Source organism: Plecotus auritus (genome assembly GCF_963455305.1).
Source record: "Plecotus auritus genome assembly, chromosome: 9".
Taxonomy (NCBI): Eukaryota; Metazoa; Chordata; class Mammalia; order Chiroptera; family Vespertilionidae; genus Plecotus; species Plecotus auritus.
Window position 1 is genome coordinate 42,832,153 of NC_137783.1, and position 18,479 is coordinate 42,850,631.

At 44.1% G+C, this 18,479-nt stretch overlaps 1 protein-coding gene across 1 annotated transcript; it reads right to left on the bottom strand.

Moving 5' to 3' along the window:
- Positions 1 to 10,161: 10,161 nt before the first annotated feature.
- ATOH7 (atonal bHLH transcription factor 7) lies at positions 10,162 to 10,716 on the bottom strand (the record flags this gene model as incomplete). Its single annotated transcript, XM_080687990.1, has 1 exon — positions 10,162 to 10,716. One exon carries the CDS (start codon positions 10,714 to 10,716, stop codon positions 10,258 to 10,260), a length of 459 nt encoding a protein of 152 aa, XP_080544116.1. The 3' UTR covers positions 10,162 to 10,257.
- Positions 10,717 to 18,479: the final 7,763 nt, after the last annotated feature.

Sequence of the window (18,479 nt, forward strand, 5' to 3'; positions counted from 1 at the left end):
AACTTTAAAATTCTATGTAAATCAACATGTTTCTAATATAAAGTGAACTGAGTGTAGAGGAGTGGTTCTTCACCTTGGCTGCACATTAGAATCTCCTGGGGAGCTTTAAAAAATCCTGGTGCCCAGGTCACAACTCGAAATCAGGAAGTTGTGGCCTACTAGACTAAATGTTACCGTGTAGTTGGAAGCTGTGAGGATTAGGCAATTGTGGCATATTGTGTGCAAAGAGGTAAAGGGTAGTATATGACTAATATAACTCATTAGTCAACAGAGCGGCAAACCGCGGCTCGCGAGCCGCATGTGGCTCCCGAGCCGTGGTTTGCCGACCACTGGCCTAAGGCATCAGTATTTTTAAAGCTTCCCAGGTGATTCCAATAAGAAGCAAAGGTTCAGAAAGGTCACTTCAGAACTTATCCAGAAAGGTCCAAAGGGATGCAATGCCATGAAGCCGTCTGGTTGGCATCGGTGAAGAACGCATTCCCCTTGTTTCCCACGCAGTGCCTGCCTGGAAAGTAGAAATAAACATGCACTTTGGCCTCATTAGACCTTACTATTTTGTCCAATGTTCATTAGACATGTGTCATTCATGAAACCCCAGAAGAACCTCAAAAACGTGCAAAAATGGATCAGTGGAAGTTGGTGCAATTCATCTAGCCCTTTGTTTCAAAAAGCTGTGCTGATCCCATAAGCACCTTTCTCTCCAAAGAACGGAAGGGCTCTTTATAATGCAGTTATAGAAATGGAGATTGGTTAGAAAGTGGAGAAAGAAAATGGGCCATTAAAACCACACCGTCTTTTTGAAACATAGTGTCCTTCACCAAAGTAAGGTTTTAATCACAATTGCCACATAGTGGAACTGGTTTCAATGCATTCTTCTCTTTTTATTCCTTTCTTAACTTTTGTAGGCAGCCAATGAGAAATTACATGGTTAAGAGACTAGAAATGGTAGCCCTATAGCTCTGAATCACACATACCATGGAGGTAACTCCCAGAGGAATCAAAAGCTGACTTTTGTAAGGATGGGTTAATTTGGATAATCCTCAAATGATACATAGGTTGCCTTCTAAATGTTCACTTGTAAATTGGTTGTTTAAAACTCAGAACAAATTTTCTTACACACATATCACCCAATACTATATTCCCAAGTGAACCCAGTAACACCCATTTAATTCATGACTGAGTTACAAAATCTACTATGCCTGATTGGGTGATGATCCAACAATAGGATCCAGGTAAAACAGCCAATAAGAGGAGACGAAAGACTTCCTCCTTCCTTTTGTGTCTATGATGTGTCAAAGCTAAAGAATGTCTACGGTCCTTTCTGTATTTATTCCCATCCTGTGTTTTTCTCCCCAGATGCCCTGTATCCCATGTTCTATAACACCCTGCTCTAACCCTTCCAATCTCACCCCTTCCCTGTCAGCATGTCAGCATGCTTCATGATCCAAAATGGCCTAACTCCAGTTCCATGCATCTTGGCTTGATGTTCAGAAGAGAGCAGTCCAATTGAACAAATTCTGAATGCCTGAGAGTTCTTTAACTTCTCAGAGGTGCTGCATTTCTAAAAGCAGTTGCTTTCTTACTCCCATCAGCAACTAATTGATAGAATTGCCGACAAAATACCAAAAAAAAAAAAAAAACAAAACAAACACATACACACACACACAAAAACACACACACAAAACAAAACAAAAAAACAGGCTGTGAGAGGAGGTCTAGAAAACTGACTGGGTCAGACCCCCATATTGTCCTTGTTGATCACAGCTTCTTCCGGACCTCCTCCTCCCCACAATCCCAAAGTGCCTTCCAAGCTGAGCTCCTGGCCTGCGTCTGTTTGTATGTGGACTATAAATTGGTTGTTAACTAAAAGACAAAGTTACTTGTGATGACTTTTATTCACGGTCCCTTACAGGGTCCTTGGGTAACCTGGCCTCAAAGTATTTCTGATGATGGTTGAGTTGAAAATCCATGTGCCTTACCAGTAAGATGTACAGTTACTTAGATTGCAGTAGAGTTTGTTGAAGTCCTTTACACCACTAATTGTTTTTTCTTCAGTGGATCAATATTTCAAAAAGTTAATTACTAAAGCTTTGCTTGAAGAATGCCAAGCATCTTCTAAACTTTGACAATGCAGTGGTCATCAATATGCTAAAAGAAAGTTGCTAATATTATGTTTTCAAAAATCTGTGTGGTGCAAAAATGTGCATATTTGTTTAAAAATATGTTTGCCTCTTATTCTGTCTAATGACATATTAGTTAGCATACTTGGTATTATAAACCATAAACACACTGCCTTTTGTTAAAATGTAAATAATGGCCATGTCAAACTCCAAAGAGCAATAATAGCCTTGAAATGCAAGAAGTAGAGAAAGAATACACTTTTCAATCCTCTGAGAATTGTGCCATAAAGGTAAGAGTAAGCACAAAGAAAATGCCATCTGTGCTACAGAGGCGTATAAACACTAATTTGCCAGAAGATTTTAATATATAAGTGAATAGAAAATGTTTCCCTAATAATAAAAATTAAAATATTTTAACATTACTTGAAAATATTTTAAGGCTGAATTGAAATAAATGTACATTTTTCTTTAAAATGCAGGAAACAGTTCTATTGCTCAAGTTTAAAAATTACTTTTTTATTATAATAGAACAGATTTTTTACTATATTTTTTACTGTATTTGAGACTTTAAAAAGGATTTTTAAAAATTATCTTTAAAATTGTATAAATTACTACATAAATTATAACCTGCTTAAATATCTCTAGAGCAACAGAAAGATAACTGAGTTTTGGTCTTCCTCAAATATCCAGTAGATTCAATAGACTTCTCAGTGAATGTCCTTTAGCAATCTAAGGTTAAAATTTATTCTGCTTCCTAACTGAAAGCAGAGACACTTTTAAAAGTGAGACTTTTGAGACCAGTTTACATTGGAAATTAATGGAGACCCAAGTACAGTTTTGTCACAATATGAGGTGTTCTAATTCCCACAAGAAACATGAATTACTTTTATATGGTAAAAGGGAATTGCTCGATGATCCAAAATTCCAAGGAATCTGATATTTCTTCACAGATTCAGTGAGTTATCTGCAAACTAGAGGCAGGTTCTTGTCCTTTTCCCACAGTTAGTGGTTTAAGAATGCAGTGATCTATATACTAGTATTGACTATAGAAGTCACTACCATAGTCAGTTACACAAAAGATTACTAAATTTGTATGTGTGCACAGTACAGATGGTTTTACTGTGTATTTTAAAGAGAGTTAAAACCCTGCAATTCAAATGACATAATTTGAATGCAACTATATTTTTAATGCACATTGGTAAATTAAATATTATTTTTTCAGTATTTTGATTTCAGAGATACCTTATCTTCTTTTCTGATTAATTTTCACTTACTTTTTTCAATTCTTAGCACTAAGTTTCTTGATAGACCCTTCTCTCTTCATTACCTCCCTGTCAAGATAAAAATCTGTAAAATATTTAATAGCATTAGGATTTTAATAATTCCTATGAATTTCAGACATATTTTCCAATTTTCCTGTAACTCTGGGGTCTCTGTTTCTTTATCTATAAAATAAGCAAAATACTTGAATCTTTCCCAGGATGGAGGATAGGATAAATAAATATTTATGAAGAGTTTATTTTAGAGACCCTAAAAAAAGTAGTAGCAGGATTTTTTTTATTCCAAGGAAAATGTTAAAAATATTTTTCCAAGTAAGTAGTTAATTTGTTTTTTAAAAGTTCACATTTCTTTCCTGCCTCACTACTTTATTTTTTCTTAAAAGGATAATACACAATGGCAAAATCTTCCTCCAAGATGGTATACAGTTAAAAAAAATATATCTGGAAAAAAATTAATTCAGGAAATATCCTATCTGCTTTCTGCAGGCAGATTCGGGGAAATTTATTTTGGCATAGGCAAGAATAGCCAAAAGGAACTCTGGTTCTTGTGTCTATGATTGAAGCTAGTGAAAAAAAATGACTTGGCAGTGCACAGAGAAATAGCAAAGGAGTTCCTGTATTCCTTTGTGGCTTAAGCAGTCAGACAACGCCATCGTACATACAGTTCCAGACCCCAGTGAAGAAGTGTTCCATGCTAGCATGTCAATGGCCTACAGTGAAATGAATCAGCGTTAGAATAACAGGTAGATATGGACCCTCAAAATGAGCATATATTTTGGTCTCTGTTTTCCCATTCACAGTTACATCAAGTCTGAATTTAACCCCGATGATTCATTTCAGCCATAAGGACTGACAAAGGATGTATTCCTGCCATAGGAATGTATCCGCGCGCGCGCGCACACACACACACACACACACACACACACACACACACACACACTTCAACTAAGGAGTCGTGGGGCATCCATGGCTAACCTAATCCCATCAGAATCAAGTGACTCCTCTTACACTTCTCCTTTCTCTCCCTGCATGAGTTCTTCCCACTTGAAAACACCCAACGCCCCAGAAAGCTCACAAATACGTTGTGCTTCCATCTTAGGAAGCTTGAGTCAACTTATTTTCTAAGGTACGTTTTGGTTATTGAAATCCTAATGGAAAAATCATTATAGTAGTCACTTTGAAATGTAGTAGTCAGAGTGAGTTACATGAACTGTATATGTTGCCTTTATTACTAGAAAACCATTGGCTTTTATTCCTGTTCCTCTGCATCATGCATGTTAGATAGTCTGTGGAACTGATAACTTAAGCCAAAATGTTGGTGAGCATCAACCGCGTCTTTGTTCAGAAGCTATATGGTACTGTATTCCAGTAGACCACGTCATCTCCATGACACCCGTTGCTGTTTTCTAGTCATGCTTTCTTAAAGATTTGTTGAGGGTTGTATTTTGTTTGGGAACTTTGTAACTAGAAAAAGAAAATTAAGAATTTAAAAAGTTATTTAATGGATGTTTTAAAAAGCAGTTTAGAGGATGTGATGGACTGTTTCTTTATTCATTAAATAAAATGTTATTTATTCTCAATTAATTGTTGGGTTTGTTTTGTTGTTGTTCCCTGACTTAGAATGTGAGATGGGTAAGTTCTTGCTGTCAGTGGTTTTCTTTCAGCTCAGGTATTCTTTTGGACACACTACCAGTATGAAATAGCAAACCAAACACCCGTGTTGATTCAATAAAATGGTTGTTGAAGCTTGTATCCACTAGTGCAGTGGTTGGCAAACGGCAGCTCGCGAGCCGTGGTTTGCCGCTCTGTTGACTAACGAGTTTGCCAACCACTGGATAGGGGCTTAATCACAAGGAACAACAGCCTGTAATTATTGGAATCGAGAGTCTAGGTTAGTGGTTGGCAAACTCATTAGTCAACAGAGCGGCAAACCATGGCTAGTGCAGAGCCGCAGTTTGCCGACCACTGCACTAGTGTATTCATGACCAGAGAGAAAGGTATACATTCTGAGAAGATAGGTCATATGTTTATGGTCTTATATGCACTTTGACATTTCTTTCACCTCCTAAGTAGTAAAAAGAGATATCTTTGGTGACACCCAAAGAAAACATAGAGCAGAGTCTAGACAAATTCAGTCCAAAAATAGCACTTCACTTTCTTTTTAATGTTTTTACTGATTTGAGGGAGAGAGAGATAGAAACACTGATGAGAGAGAGATATCTATCGGCTGCCTCCTGCACACTCCCTACTGGGGATTGAGCCGAAAACCCCGGGCATGTTCCCTGACTGGGCATCAAACCGTGGCCTCTTAGTTCATGGGTCGACGCTCAGCCACTGAGCCACACCGGCCGGGCTGCACTTCACTTTTAGTGTAAGATGGTATGATTTAATGAACTGAGCCTTAATTGTTGAATCCTGCAGCTCTCTTAACCACAACCCAAACAAAGGCTATCTGGCTCATATCTAGCAGAAATTTTAGATCTTCCTTAATATAAAGGGCACCTCATCAACTTAGGAACTGGCTGCATTGGCTGTTAAGAAAGCCTAATCCTTTTTAACATTTACAAATACAAAGAATGGTAATGAGGTTAACGGTGTCATAGTAGATACTACTTAATTAACTGGTTCTCAACCCTGAGCCCATTAAAATCACCTGGGGAGCATTTAAAAAATATCTATGCCCAGGCCTCACCGCAGAGCAGTTAAATCAGTTCTTGAGCTGGAAGGCCCCAGGCTTGGTATTTTTTCAAGACTCCTGGGATGTGATTCTAATGAGCTGTCAGAGGTGAGAACCACAGACCTCCACGGCTTTTCCCGTTTTGATAGCCCCCTTCATTTGTATACGATTCTTCAAGACCTGGGCCGCAAGGCTGCGGTGGGCACAGGGGCGGGTCTTGGCCCATCCTCCGTGCCCCCGCCCAGCCTCTCCCACCACGCCCCCCCCCCCCCCCCCCCCCCCCCGGTCCCCTGTCTGCTGGCAGCCCCGCTCCCACCACTGCTCCCACACGCTGATGGCGCAGGACCCACTTGCACCCGCTGACGGTGTGGAGTGATTGGGGCCGGCACCAGCAGCGGATGCGAGCAGAGCGGCACCAGTGCCTTCAGTGCGTGCGAGCAGCGGCTGCTGCCCCAATCACCCTTTAAGAGCAAGGGGAGGTGGAGATGCCCTGAGGGGTGATCGGGCCAGCAGCCACTGCTTGCACCTGCTGGCGCTGAGCAATGGGGCCAGCGCTGAGCACCGGTGGCGGGTGTGAGTGGTAGCCCTGGCGCTGGCAGCGGGTGCAAGCGGGGCTGGTGCGGGCAGCAGTGCCAGGCGGGACCGTGGTGCATGGGAGCAAGGAATTTTCAGTAACCACCAGAGGCTCGGCCTGATGACAGCAACCAGCCTTCCGCCTTGGTCTGATGCCCCTGCTCACCTACTCCACCATCCCGCCACCACAGCCAACACCTGCCATGTTCCGCGTGCCCCCTGGTGGTCAGCACACATCATAGCAACCGGTTGTTCAGTTTTCCCCTGTTCTATTTGCATATTAGCCTTTTATTATATAGGATGCCCCCTCTTATGAGCTCTTCTGGCACCTATGGTAATACGGGCACTGTTGAAGCATTCAGCTACACTCTGTTTAGGACTGCTTATTGATTAATTCATGTGTGTCCTTCTTGGCTGCCTACCCAAGGACAAGGATGGTGTTGAGTAAGCCTGGGTATGGGTGCCAGATAATATTTGTTGATTTACTGAAAAAAGGAAGAACAGGTAAAATATGTATTTTTAAATTTCAATATCCTGAAATTAGAACATGGATTTTCAACTTTTAGGTTGCTTGGTAACCTAAAATCTATGATGTATATCTTAACTTCAAAAAAAATTTTACTCTTGCTTTATCCGAGCTCCTAATCCACAAACCATGATGGATTTCCCAACACAGTTTGAGGAGTTTTATCAAAGATTGGATTTGAGCACTGAGACCCATTTACATTTCCCTGAGATATCTTCCAGGAAAAAAATAGTACATCAAGTTGGGTGGAAAGTTTAGGGATTTGGTAAGAGCTGAATTACTTCCAAAGATTTCCAAAACATAGAAACAGGCAGCTGAAGGCATAATATTGAACAGACACATTCCCATTCCTTTGGGAGAGTGGGAAGGGGGAAGGAGAGGCATTGGATTAGAATCCCATCATTTTAATTAAGCTGTTCAATTTCATTAAGAAACAGCTGTTAATAACCATAAAAGAAATATTTATTGTTTATAGCTATAGAGAGAAAATGAAAAGAATGGTCTCTTTTACAGGGTATTTATTCAGTGCTGGCAGGGGGATGTGAACACAATATTTTTGTTTGTTTTTTTACACTGCTTTTATTCATTCTCAAACTCTACAAATTTACTGGGGTTATTAATGAAGTCTTTTAAGTCTAAATAATTAAGCTATTGTACCCACATAGTGAGGCAGCAGATGCCCGGAGCCTTGTCTTTAGTCCATTGAGAGTGGAGTGTGACCAGAAAAGGGTGCTGGCATCCTCACTTCCAGAACTGTGTTGCCTGTTGGACAGGAGCGTCTTCTAAGAGCCGCTGAGGTTAAACATTTTACTCTCTAATTGGCAGTTCAGAAGCAAAGTCCTCAACCCTCTTCCATTTCTTCCTACCAGATATCAGAAGGGAAATTTATCGTTAGTCTTTCAATGGATTTCTAGGGATACACTTGTGATTTTGTAAGTTTAAATTTATGTGCTGGGAAAGACACATTCCTTACAAACCAAATGGATTTTGATAATTAGCATAACTAAGAACGTAAACATTTTAATGGAGACTCTCTATAGATACTTTGCAAATAGAGGGTTGTATCTGACGTTAGGCATTGGAATCCATAACAAGGGTTTGGGGGATCTCGTTTTTTGTTGAATTGTGACAAGGTCCAAAAGTAACTTAAGAATCCTACTTATTCTAATTATTAGCAAGACATTGTCCCAAATGCATTCGGTGCTGTTGAGCACAACGTCACTCTTTACATTAAGGTTTGGTTTATTCATCTAATGGGTAAGCAGATTTATAAAAGTAACTCAGACAAATGCCATGTGTATTCTTTTGCTCCCATCTTGATTAGCCTTCATGGTAGTGAAGCTCTTATTGCTCAACTTGTGCTGATTAAAATGAAATTACTTCCAAAAAGAACATTTTTTAAATTTATCTCAGTGATAGTTGGTGTGTGTGTATGTGTATATATATATATATATATATATACACACACACACACATACATACTAGAGGCCCGGTGCACGAATTCGTGCATGGGTGGGGTCCCTCTGGGTGGCCTGCAGGGATCGGGCTGAAACCTGCAGTCCAACGCCCCCTGCAGATCCTACCTGCCACTCCCACTCATCCCATCCCCACTGTGCCTGCCGAGGACTCCTGCCCAATCAGTCACCATCAGGAGAGGCTTGAGGCTAGGCTCGTGCTGCCACAGCAGCACTTGCCAGCCATGAGCCCTGTGTCTGGCACCCGCGTAAGGGGAGTGGCCTGTGCGATCAGGCTGAAACAGGCTCTCCAACATCCCCCGAGGGGTCCCGGATTGCCAGAGGGCTCAGGCCAGGCTGAGGGACCCCACCGGTGCATGATTGGGCTGAGGAGGGACCGAGGGAGGGCTCCAGGGTGTGTCCAGCCCGCCTCCTCAGTCCTGACCATCCGGACTCCAGCAGCAAGCTAACCTACCGGTTGGAGCATCTGCCCCCTGGTGGTTAGTTCACGTCACTGCGAGTGGTTGAGCAGCCTTAGTATATAATTAGAGTATTACGCTTTGATTCGTTGTTCGGTTGTTCTGCCGTTCAGTCTATTTGCACATTACCCTTTTATTATATAGGATATATGTATGAACAAACATAGGAACAATGTATATATATTGGGGTATTTGTAAGGAATTAATAGTAATTGGCTTAATAAGAAAAATAAAATATTAAGGAACTGTATAGTTACTTAAAGCTAAATATTATTTCAATTAATTTAATCATTTAAAAACATGAAAAATACATCTCTATTTTCAAGATTACAGAGAAAACTTTCACATGAATTATGTGTACTAGCCTCAGCTTGCTTTTTTTTTTTTTTTTTTAAGGAAGTATTACAAAACAGCACATTTACCATTGGTGTGATTAGATTTAAATATTCCACATCTTTGCTCAGGGATGCACTCAATATCATTACCCCCAATCAGGCCTTTAGTGCCATCAGGAAACTAGCAGGGCACCTGGCACGAAAAACAGACCCACGTTTTTATCCATATTTTACAAAATCTATATTTTAATAATGTATATACAGTTTTTAAAAATACAGAACATTCACGGCCATGTACTCTGGGGGAGCGCGGGGGGGGGGGAGTCTACTTCAAGCATGCGCACACAATGCACTAAGCAAAATGCATTTACACGATACGAAGGTAGCTGTGTTTTAAGCATATACAAGGAATGGATACTGTAACTTCACCCGAACAGTACAAACTTACAAAGTTTAAGGAAGTGATTATTTCTCTGAGGACTAAAGCTGCAGTAGAGCCTACTTCTATTTTTTACTTAAGATTGTTTTCCCTCAAAGTAGTCCAAAAAAGGGAGATGGGGAATTATTTTCACAGCAATCAAAACCATTCACAAGATCCATCTATGAAATCTGCAAAATGCTGATAAGAAGGGGGAAAGAAAGACAATAAAATCATCGTGTCCATAGCCAAGTGATGCAAAATAAGGTAACCTGAACGTTTAATAATTTTATGCTAAGAATGCATCCTTGGTCGCCAAAAGGCCCTGCAGATACTGGGAAAGGGGCGGGCTCCGGGGCTAGATCCCTGGACAGCCCCCGGCGGGGCCGCGCGCCCTAACTGGCCATCTGGAAGGGCTCGGGCTGGAAGCCGAAGAGCCTCTGACCGTAGGGCTCGCTCTCGCCCGGCAGCTTCGCGCCCGCAAACGGGAGGTAGGGGTCGCGGCCGAAGTGCTCACAGTGGAGATTGACCCAGTCCCGCTCCGAGCCGAACCGCTCGGCCTCCGCCAGGATGCGGGTCAGAGCCATGATGTAGCTCAGCGCCATCTGCAGCGTCTCGTACTTGGACAGCTTTTTGTCCTGGCCCCACTGCGGCACCACCCTGCGCAGCCGGTCGAAGGCCGTGTTCAGCCCCTGCATGCGGCGCCGCTCGCGCGCGTTCGCCGCCAGCCGCCGGCGCGCCGCGCTCTCCAGCCGCCCGGCCCCGGCGCCCGCGCCCGCGCACTCGGCGCCGGCCGCGCACGGGGGCCCGGCGCGCGCCCCGGCCGCGGGGTTGCCGGGCTTGCAGGACTTCATCCCCCGCGGGAAGGAGGGGATGCCGAGCTCGCCCGCCGGCTCCGCACCTGCGCGTGGGCTGGCCTGTGCAGCGGCTCCCCACGGTGGCTCTTCTTAGCGAGTAAGTGACACACGCAGCAGCTCGCGTGGAATCAGCGTTTACAGCGGGAAGCGCGGGCGCCGCCTTCTGCCCTCCTGGATCACCAGCTGGCGGTCTCTTCACTCGCCCGAAGTTAGGGGAAATGCAGAGGCTGAAGAGAAAGTCATTTTCCCAAGGAGAAGGGAGGCTTCTGGGGCAGAACGGAGTGTGGGGAGGCCTTTCAAGTCCCCTGGGAAGCCCGAGCCCTCTTTCCTGGAAGGTGAAATCTTTGTCGAAGCTCAGATAGGGAAGGAGCGCATTTTCCGCAGGAGCTGTGGGCGGATGCTGGATGGATCTTCGAGGGAAGAGAATTTATAGTAGAGGGCTGAAGCAGGGAACAGGTGGTGGCAGGTGGGCGGGCGTCCCTCGGCTTCCATCTCAGCACCTTCCTACCCTGGGAACTGCGGGGCGGGGGGATGGGGGGTGACGCACAGCAAAATCCTGACATTACAGCCCTCGTCTGTTGAAGTTTCTCCAAAGCTATGTCCGACAGTAGCGCACCATCTGGAGTGGCCTGGCTGTCCCCAAAAGAATAACAAGGTGGGGGTGAGGGGAGAGCTTGGCCCATCTTTTCCCACATCAGCGAGCAGCTCACATATCAAAAACTTAACCGAGGCTTTAAATTTATTAAAAGTCATTTGCATGAACATGTTGGTCTTGGAATTATGAGCTGTATCCGTTTAGTATAAGAAGATTTAGCTTTGTCGAGATGTGTGACAATTTTGGATAATTCTGATCTAATGTGTTGACACTTTAATTTTAGCTATTAAGTTGGGACAAGTTAGCATATTTCAGTCCTGGAATTTTACTGTGCACACAATTTGACTGTTTTCTGCAGAATAATTTATTATAACATATCAAAAGATGTTAATGATATGTCAAAAATTTATATTATTCTCATATAATTGGATTGCATGAGTTGGGATACTTAGGCAAATTAATTCAGAATTTATACTCTGTTTCTCCTGACATAGGTAAATAAATGTTTTGGGGACATACATTTAGGATGCTAGTCCCTTCATTATTTAATTTGACATTTAAATCTAATAAAACTAACCATAATGCACATATATGTGCAACATGGAAACATCTAAGTAATCTGTGAGATTTTTAAAAAGTAGTGCCTAATAAAAGGGTTCCCCCACCTCAAAAAGCTGTAAATATTTCATACTATTTGGTGTTTCAGTTGTGTCAGCTGTCCTCAGGAACAATAATGAAGCATGATTTCCACTATTGATAATGATGAACTGATTTATACAGAGAATCCATGTGCTTGATTCTCTCATCACAGCTTCTTTCTAGTTCTTAAGGAAAAGTAAAGTAGCAAAGAAACCCACTCCAAATAGATTCAAGCCAGACTATTTCTGGATTCTAAAGGAAGACCCAATATGTTCCTTTTCCCTTTTGAAATATGGGTTTGTCAGCATTATTCTCAGCCATTTTTATTTAATTACATTACCAACAAACTCTCACAATCAGGAGTCTTTTAACTGGGACTTGCTTCCCCCTCATTGCCGCAGAATGAAACCCCTTTGTGACTGCCCTGACTCCAAGTCCAGTCTTCCCATAAATAGTTGATTAATCCCCAGCTGAAGCAATGACAGTGAAATGAAGTTGAGTAACATGAAGACAATAGAATGCAATTGAACATTAATGATCTCCAGCATGGCAGCTGTTGAACACAGACTTTCGCATGGACCCACTCAGCTCTGTTACTCTGGGTCTTAACAGTCTTGGTCAGGAACAGTAGTCCTGTGATAGGAAAGACTTCTGTTATTTAGTCACCAAGATGTCAAATATATTTTTTGAGTTTTTATGGAAATCTTCCCTATTAATGCTATTGTTTCTCATGTTCATTTATCTCATCCCTTTCCCCCAAGGAGCCGCCTCTGTGTTCGTCTTTGGAATATTTCCCTACATACTATGCACTTATTCTGGACACTGGTGACCAAAGTGCTAATGAGATGCATGATTTTGCAGGCAGGCCATGTAGTCAGGGTTGATGAGATTATAGTCCGTGCACCAAAAGCAGCAAAAGCATACCTTGAAGAGAAAGGGAAACATAGCAAGCAGGATGCACACAGCACAGCTGTATTCGAATATAAATTAGCAGATATCTATCACATGAACTTGATCCAAGGATAGAGAATACTGCTGCAATAAAGGGTCCTAGAAGGCATATAGTAACGTATTTCCCAAAGGTATGCTGAAGGACAGTTTGTTAGTACTATAAAGATTCTGGAAAAAAGAATTCCATTGTCAAATAAGTTTGGGAAACATATTTGCTGTCTCTTGCTCAGGGAACCATGAGCAGAAATGGTACAGTAAAGTTTCTAAGATGTCCAGAAGTAAATAAGCCCATCGACTCGTGTTTCCTATACTTTCTTGAACACAGGACTTTTTTTCCTCAAGGAAGGCCTATTAACAAAGTTCCTTGGAACGCGCTTTTTCCAAACGTGATCTAGGACCTCCCATTTATTTTATGGAGAAGGAGACTGAGGTCGGAGACTAAACACTATGCTCAAAGGCACCGAGCAATGTAATGGCTGAATTAAGATAAGAAGTCAATCTTCTGTGTCCTTTGATTTTAGAGGTTTTAAAATTATGAGACCACTTAATACAAGCCCTTCAGTTTACAATGGGGCCACTGAGATCTACCAGGGACTTCCCAAAGTCAGACAAGTCACTAGTAACAGTGCCAGGAATAGAATTAGAAATTTTGTGCTTAAAGGACAGTGCCATTTATTTTATAAACCTACTGTCTAGCACAGTGCCTAGAAAATAATAGGTAATAAATGACCCAGACTGAATGGCTGGAAAGTAAATTAGATAAATGATAGATAGATGCTGATAAGAAAGAGTACATTCCTCGTGAAATAACCCATATGAATGACTTTTATTCCCTCATCTTGTAAAAAACACACACCGGTTCCAGATTAGGAATGCAAAATGGATTCTTTCTTGTCAGAAACACACCCATAGCCATTTGAGCCAGAAGAACATGCATGTCAGACTAATTTCCTCAGTGTTTCTATACTGAGGGCATGACTCTGCCAGCTGAATTGGCAGTTACTGTATGGCTGGAGGTTGGCCAGAAATCAAAACTGGCAGATGGAGATGGGAGAGAGGGGAAGATAGAGAGATCTTACACCTGTAGGAGTAGAAAAACAGGAAAAATCTTATTTGAGAGGTAAAAGATCAATAGCTGAAAATTATTACATAAAAGGTATAGAGTAAGTTCAAGGGTAAACATTCCTTTATTATCCAAAAACCGTATTTAATTTTTAAAATGGAAACTCTCCAAATAAACACACAGTTAAAATAAAGAGAAGGAAACACTTGGCAAAAAAAAGTTCACTCTGACATTTGCAGAGAAAAATATGGAAAATGAGGAGCAGGGCTCCCTTCCGGAGCAGGTGGCAAATGGGGGACTTGGTCCCTGAAAGACTTAGAGGTAAGCCAGCAAAAGACAAAGGAATGATGAAGTTGAGTTCCACTTGTATTTCGTTAAAGACCAGAAGAGCGAGGTGTTAGAAGTTCTTATAACTTTATAATGTGCTGTGTAGTTACTAAGGGAGAGAAAGGAAAGGAGGCAAAGTCTTGTACCTCTGTTCCCTGCCCCTCAAAGATGCAGAGAAATCTCAGTGGGGGACAGAAGCTAAGAAGGGTTAGAGACTAATAACGAGCCAAGAGGAAGATGACAAAGATGGAGGACCCTGCACCAGGCCCAATACTCAGAAAGACAGGCTTACCAGAGGCCCCGGTGATTCTCCGACCCCCAGTCACTTCACACCCTGCACGGGAATTCTGGCTTGGCGGTCAGACTTGCATGGGTTGGACGCTGCATTCATTTTCCTTGATAGTGGAACTTAGCTTCCTTTGAGCATCTGGGCTAAGCTGTGTCTTTGAAGTCAGCTCTCAGTCCTGGATCTCCTATCAACGAGCTGTTTGCTCTTGCAGAAATCGCTTCTGCTTCTCCATCTGCAAAGTGGAGTGATAATACCTACCTCACAGGGCAGTAGGGAGCATTAACATGAGTTGTACCTGTAAAGGACTCTGCCTGGTCCCTAAGCAAGTCACTCTTTAAATGACAGCTAGTAGTACGTATTATGAATAGTTTTTACAAGTGAAAATGAACTCATCGGTTTCTGCAGATTTCGAATTCAAGGGATAATTTTGGACCTTTTACACAGAAAACTACAGTTGGTCATGATGTGAATCCCAACTGTGTGATCTTAACTTACTTAACCTCCCTATGCCTCTATTTTATCTGTAAAAGAGGGCTAATAATACTGTAGATCAAGTCTCATAAAACTGACATGAGGATTGAATTAGTTATCTTTGTAAAGCGCTTAGATCTATGCCTGGCATGGAATTAAATGCAATATAGGTGCTTGTTTAGATAAAGAAAATGACCTGTTGCCATTATCCAGAATACAGACTAGCCATCCCTCCTTAAGTTCATTTTTGCTGTATTTCCCTGCTCTTCAGTGTCTGTCCATCAACTGAGAGGGGACGAGAAGAAGAGGCCAAATTCGAAAGAGTTCCTTTTGCCTTTGATATTGGAGCAATCTACATTGGAAATATCAAAGACAGAAGCCAAAGAAAGGCTGCTCGGGGCCTTACTGGGTATTAAACTGGATGGTTTCATTATAGTGTGAGGTTTGATTTTACAGTAATAGACACATACAGTAGATCTTCTAATATCCTTTCACTCAGTGTCATTTCATTATAATGTCAATGAGAAAAAAAAAATCGATTTCCGTCCCCCAGTGACAGTATGTGTAGAGTTTGCACATTCTCTCCATATCAGTGTAGGTTTTCTCCAGGTACCCCAGTTTCTTCCCACAGGCCAAAGATGTGCCCACTGGGTGAACTGGAGTGTCTAAACTGTCCCAGTCTGAGTGAGTGTGGGTGTGGGTGTGATGCACCCTGCGATGGAAGGGCGTCCTGTCCAGGGTGAGTTCCCATCTTATGCCCCTGAGCTGCTGGGAGAAACTCTGGACACGTGCCACCCTGAGCTGGAATAAGCAGGTTGGAAAATAATTTTCTTACTTGTTTTTATTAATCTTTCTTAAATGTATATATAGCTCACATTTATTTCAATGTTTAATATTGCAAATGTTTGGTATCTATATAGAAGTTTTGTGGTGTTTTTGTGACCAGAAATATGCCTTAGGAACTTAACTCTGTTTATATCCATTAGCCTGCGGTGAAATTGGTTTTGTTATATGACATTTTGCTTAAAGTCACAGTTTCCAAAAGCCTATCGATGATGTTAAGTGAACTCTTGTATATTGAAGGGTTAATTTTCAGGGGGCGCTTCACTTTTCCAGTGGCTGAAATATTTGCACTCACCATCCAGGGACCTTCCATTGCTAGTACTGAGGTTTTCGAGAAGACAAGTCAGTGATCATGTTCCTTTTCATGAGCTTAGAAGCAGAACGAAAGGAGTCAGTCTTGGGGATATGCGGGACTCTTCTATGGGGTGGAAGCTCTGTTTCTCAGAATGCTCTCCTGTGTGGTTCAGGTTGGAGTTTGGCCAAAGTGAGGGTGCAGGTGCTTTGGGAGGCAGAAGTGAAGCCACCGTGCTCTGAGCATCGTTGTAGGTCGGAGGCCGTGAGAGAGACGCAGAGGTGCTGGTGGATTCCAGCTCTCCTTGCTCCTCCTCATTGTGTGTCCAGTGCTCCCTCTCCCCCTTTCCCCACCCCCGCCAGCCCTGCTGACCAGCAGCGACCCCAGGCCCACTATCAGATGCTTCCTGCGGACTCACAGAGGTGGTAGCCACACACAAAAGCCAACTTCTGCACCCATTTTTACTCCAACAGCTGGAGCTGTGTGGCTTCCAGACTGGGGTCTGGGCTGCTTAGTGGCTGATCCTTAATCAGCCCTTTTTGGACCTTTATGTCCCTAGTTCCTTCCCCAATTGTGTAAATCCTCATCCTTATATTAAACTAGAGGCCCAGTGCACGAAATTCACGCACTCGGGGAAAGGGTTCCCTCAGCCCAGCCTGCACACTCTCGCAATCTGGGAGCCCTCGTTCCTTACCGCCCACCTGCTCGCTGCTCCTTACCGCTTGGCTCACTGCTCCTTAGCACTGCAGCAGAGGCAGGAGAGGCTCCCGCCACTGCCGCTGCACTTGCCAGCTGTGAGCCCGGCTTCTGGCTGAGTGCCACACCTGCTGTGGGATTGCACTGACCACCAGGGGGCAGCTCCTGCATTGAGCGTCTGCCCCTGGTGGTCAGTACACATCATAGTGACCAGTTGTTCTGCCATTTGGTCAATTTGCATATTATGCTTTTATTATATTTAACTAGTGGCCCGGTGCACAAAATTCATGCACGGTGGGGGGGTCCCTCAGCCCGGCCTGCACCCTCTCCAATCTGGGACCCCTCAAAGGATGTCCTACTGCCAGTTTACAGGGATCAGGCCTAAATCGGCAGTCGGACATCCCTCTCGCAATCTGGGACTGCTGGCTCCTAACTGCTCGCTGGCCTGCTTGCCCCCAACTGCCCCCTGCCGCCAGCCTGCTTGCGCATAAATGCCCCCCCCCGCCAGCCTGATCACCCCCAACTGCCTCCCCTGCTGGCCTGCTTGCCCCCACCTCCCCTCCCCACTGGCCTGCTTGCCCCCAACTGGCCCCTGCTGGCCTGCTCACTTCAAACTGCCCCCCCCCGCTGTCCTGATCACCTCCAACTGACCCCCACTGACGGCCTGCTCGCCCCCAACTGGCCCCCCTGCTGGTCTGCTTACCCCCAACGGCCCCGCCCCCCACCAGCCTGATCACCCACAACTGCTGTCCCATCCTGGCCTGATCACCCACAACTGCCCTCCCCTCTTGGTCTCTAACTGCCTCTACCTCAGCCCCGCCACCATGGCTTTGTCCAGAAGAACATCCAGAAGGTCTCCTGGAAGGTCTCCCAGTCTAATTAGCATATTTCCCTTTTATTAGTATAGATAGAGGCCTGGTGCACGGGTGGGGGCCAGCTGGTTTGCCCTGAAGGGTGTCCCAGATCAGGGTGGGGGCTCCCTTGGGGTGTGGGGCAGCCTGGGTGAGGGGCCTGTGGTGGTTTGCAGGCCAGCCATGCCCCAATGGGGTGAAGGTCCCCACTGGGGTGCCTGGCCAGCCTGAGTGAGGGGCTGATGGCTGTTTGCAGGCTGGCCACAGCCCCTTCAGGGTGGGGGTCCCCGCTGGGGTGCCTGGCCAGCCTGGGTGAGGGGCTGATGCTGTTTGCAGGCTGGCCAAGCCCCCCAGTGGGTACCCTCACCCCATAGGAGTGTGGCCAGCCTGGGTAAGGAGCTGAGGGCTGTTTTCAGGCTGGCCATGCCCCCCGATGATCCAGGCTCCCAACACCTCCTTTTTTCTTTTTCTTTTTTTTTTCAGCGCCTCCTTGAGCGGAGGCCAGGGCCGGCTGGAAGCAGGTATCTGGGATTTATTTATCTCTATAATTGAAACTTTGTAGCCTTGATCGGAGGCCAGGGCTGACCAGGGCAGGCGGGAAGCTTGGCTTCCTCCATCACCGGGGGCAACCCAAGCCTCCTGTTCGCTCCAGCTCCATGGCCACTGCCATCTTTGTTGGGTTAATTTGCATACTTGCTCCTGATTGGCTGGTGGTTGTAGCGGAGTGATGGTCAATTTGCATG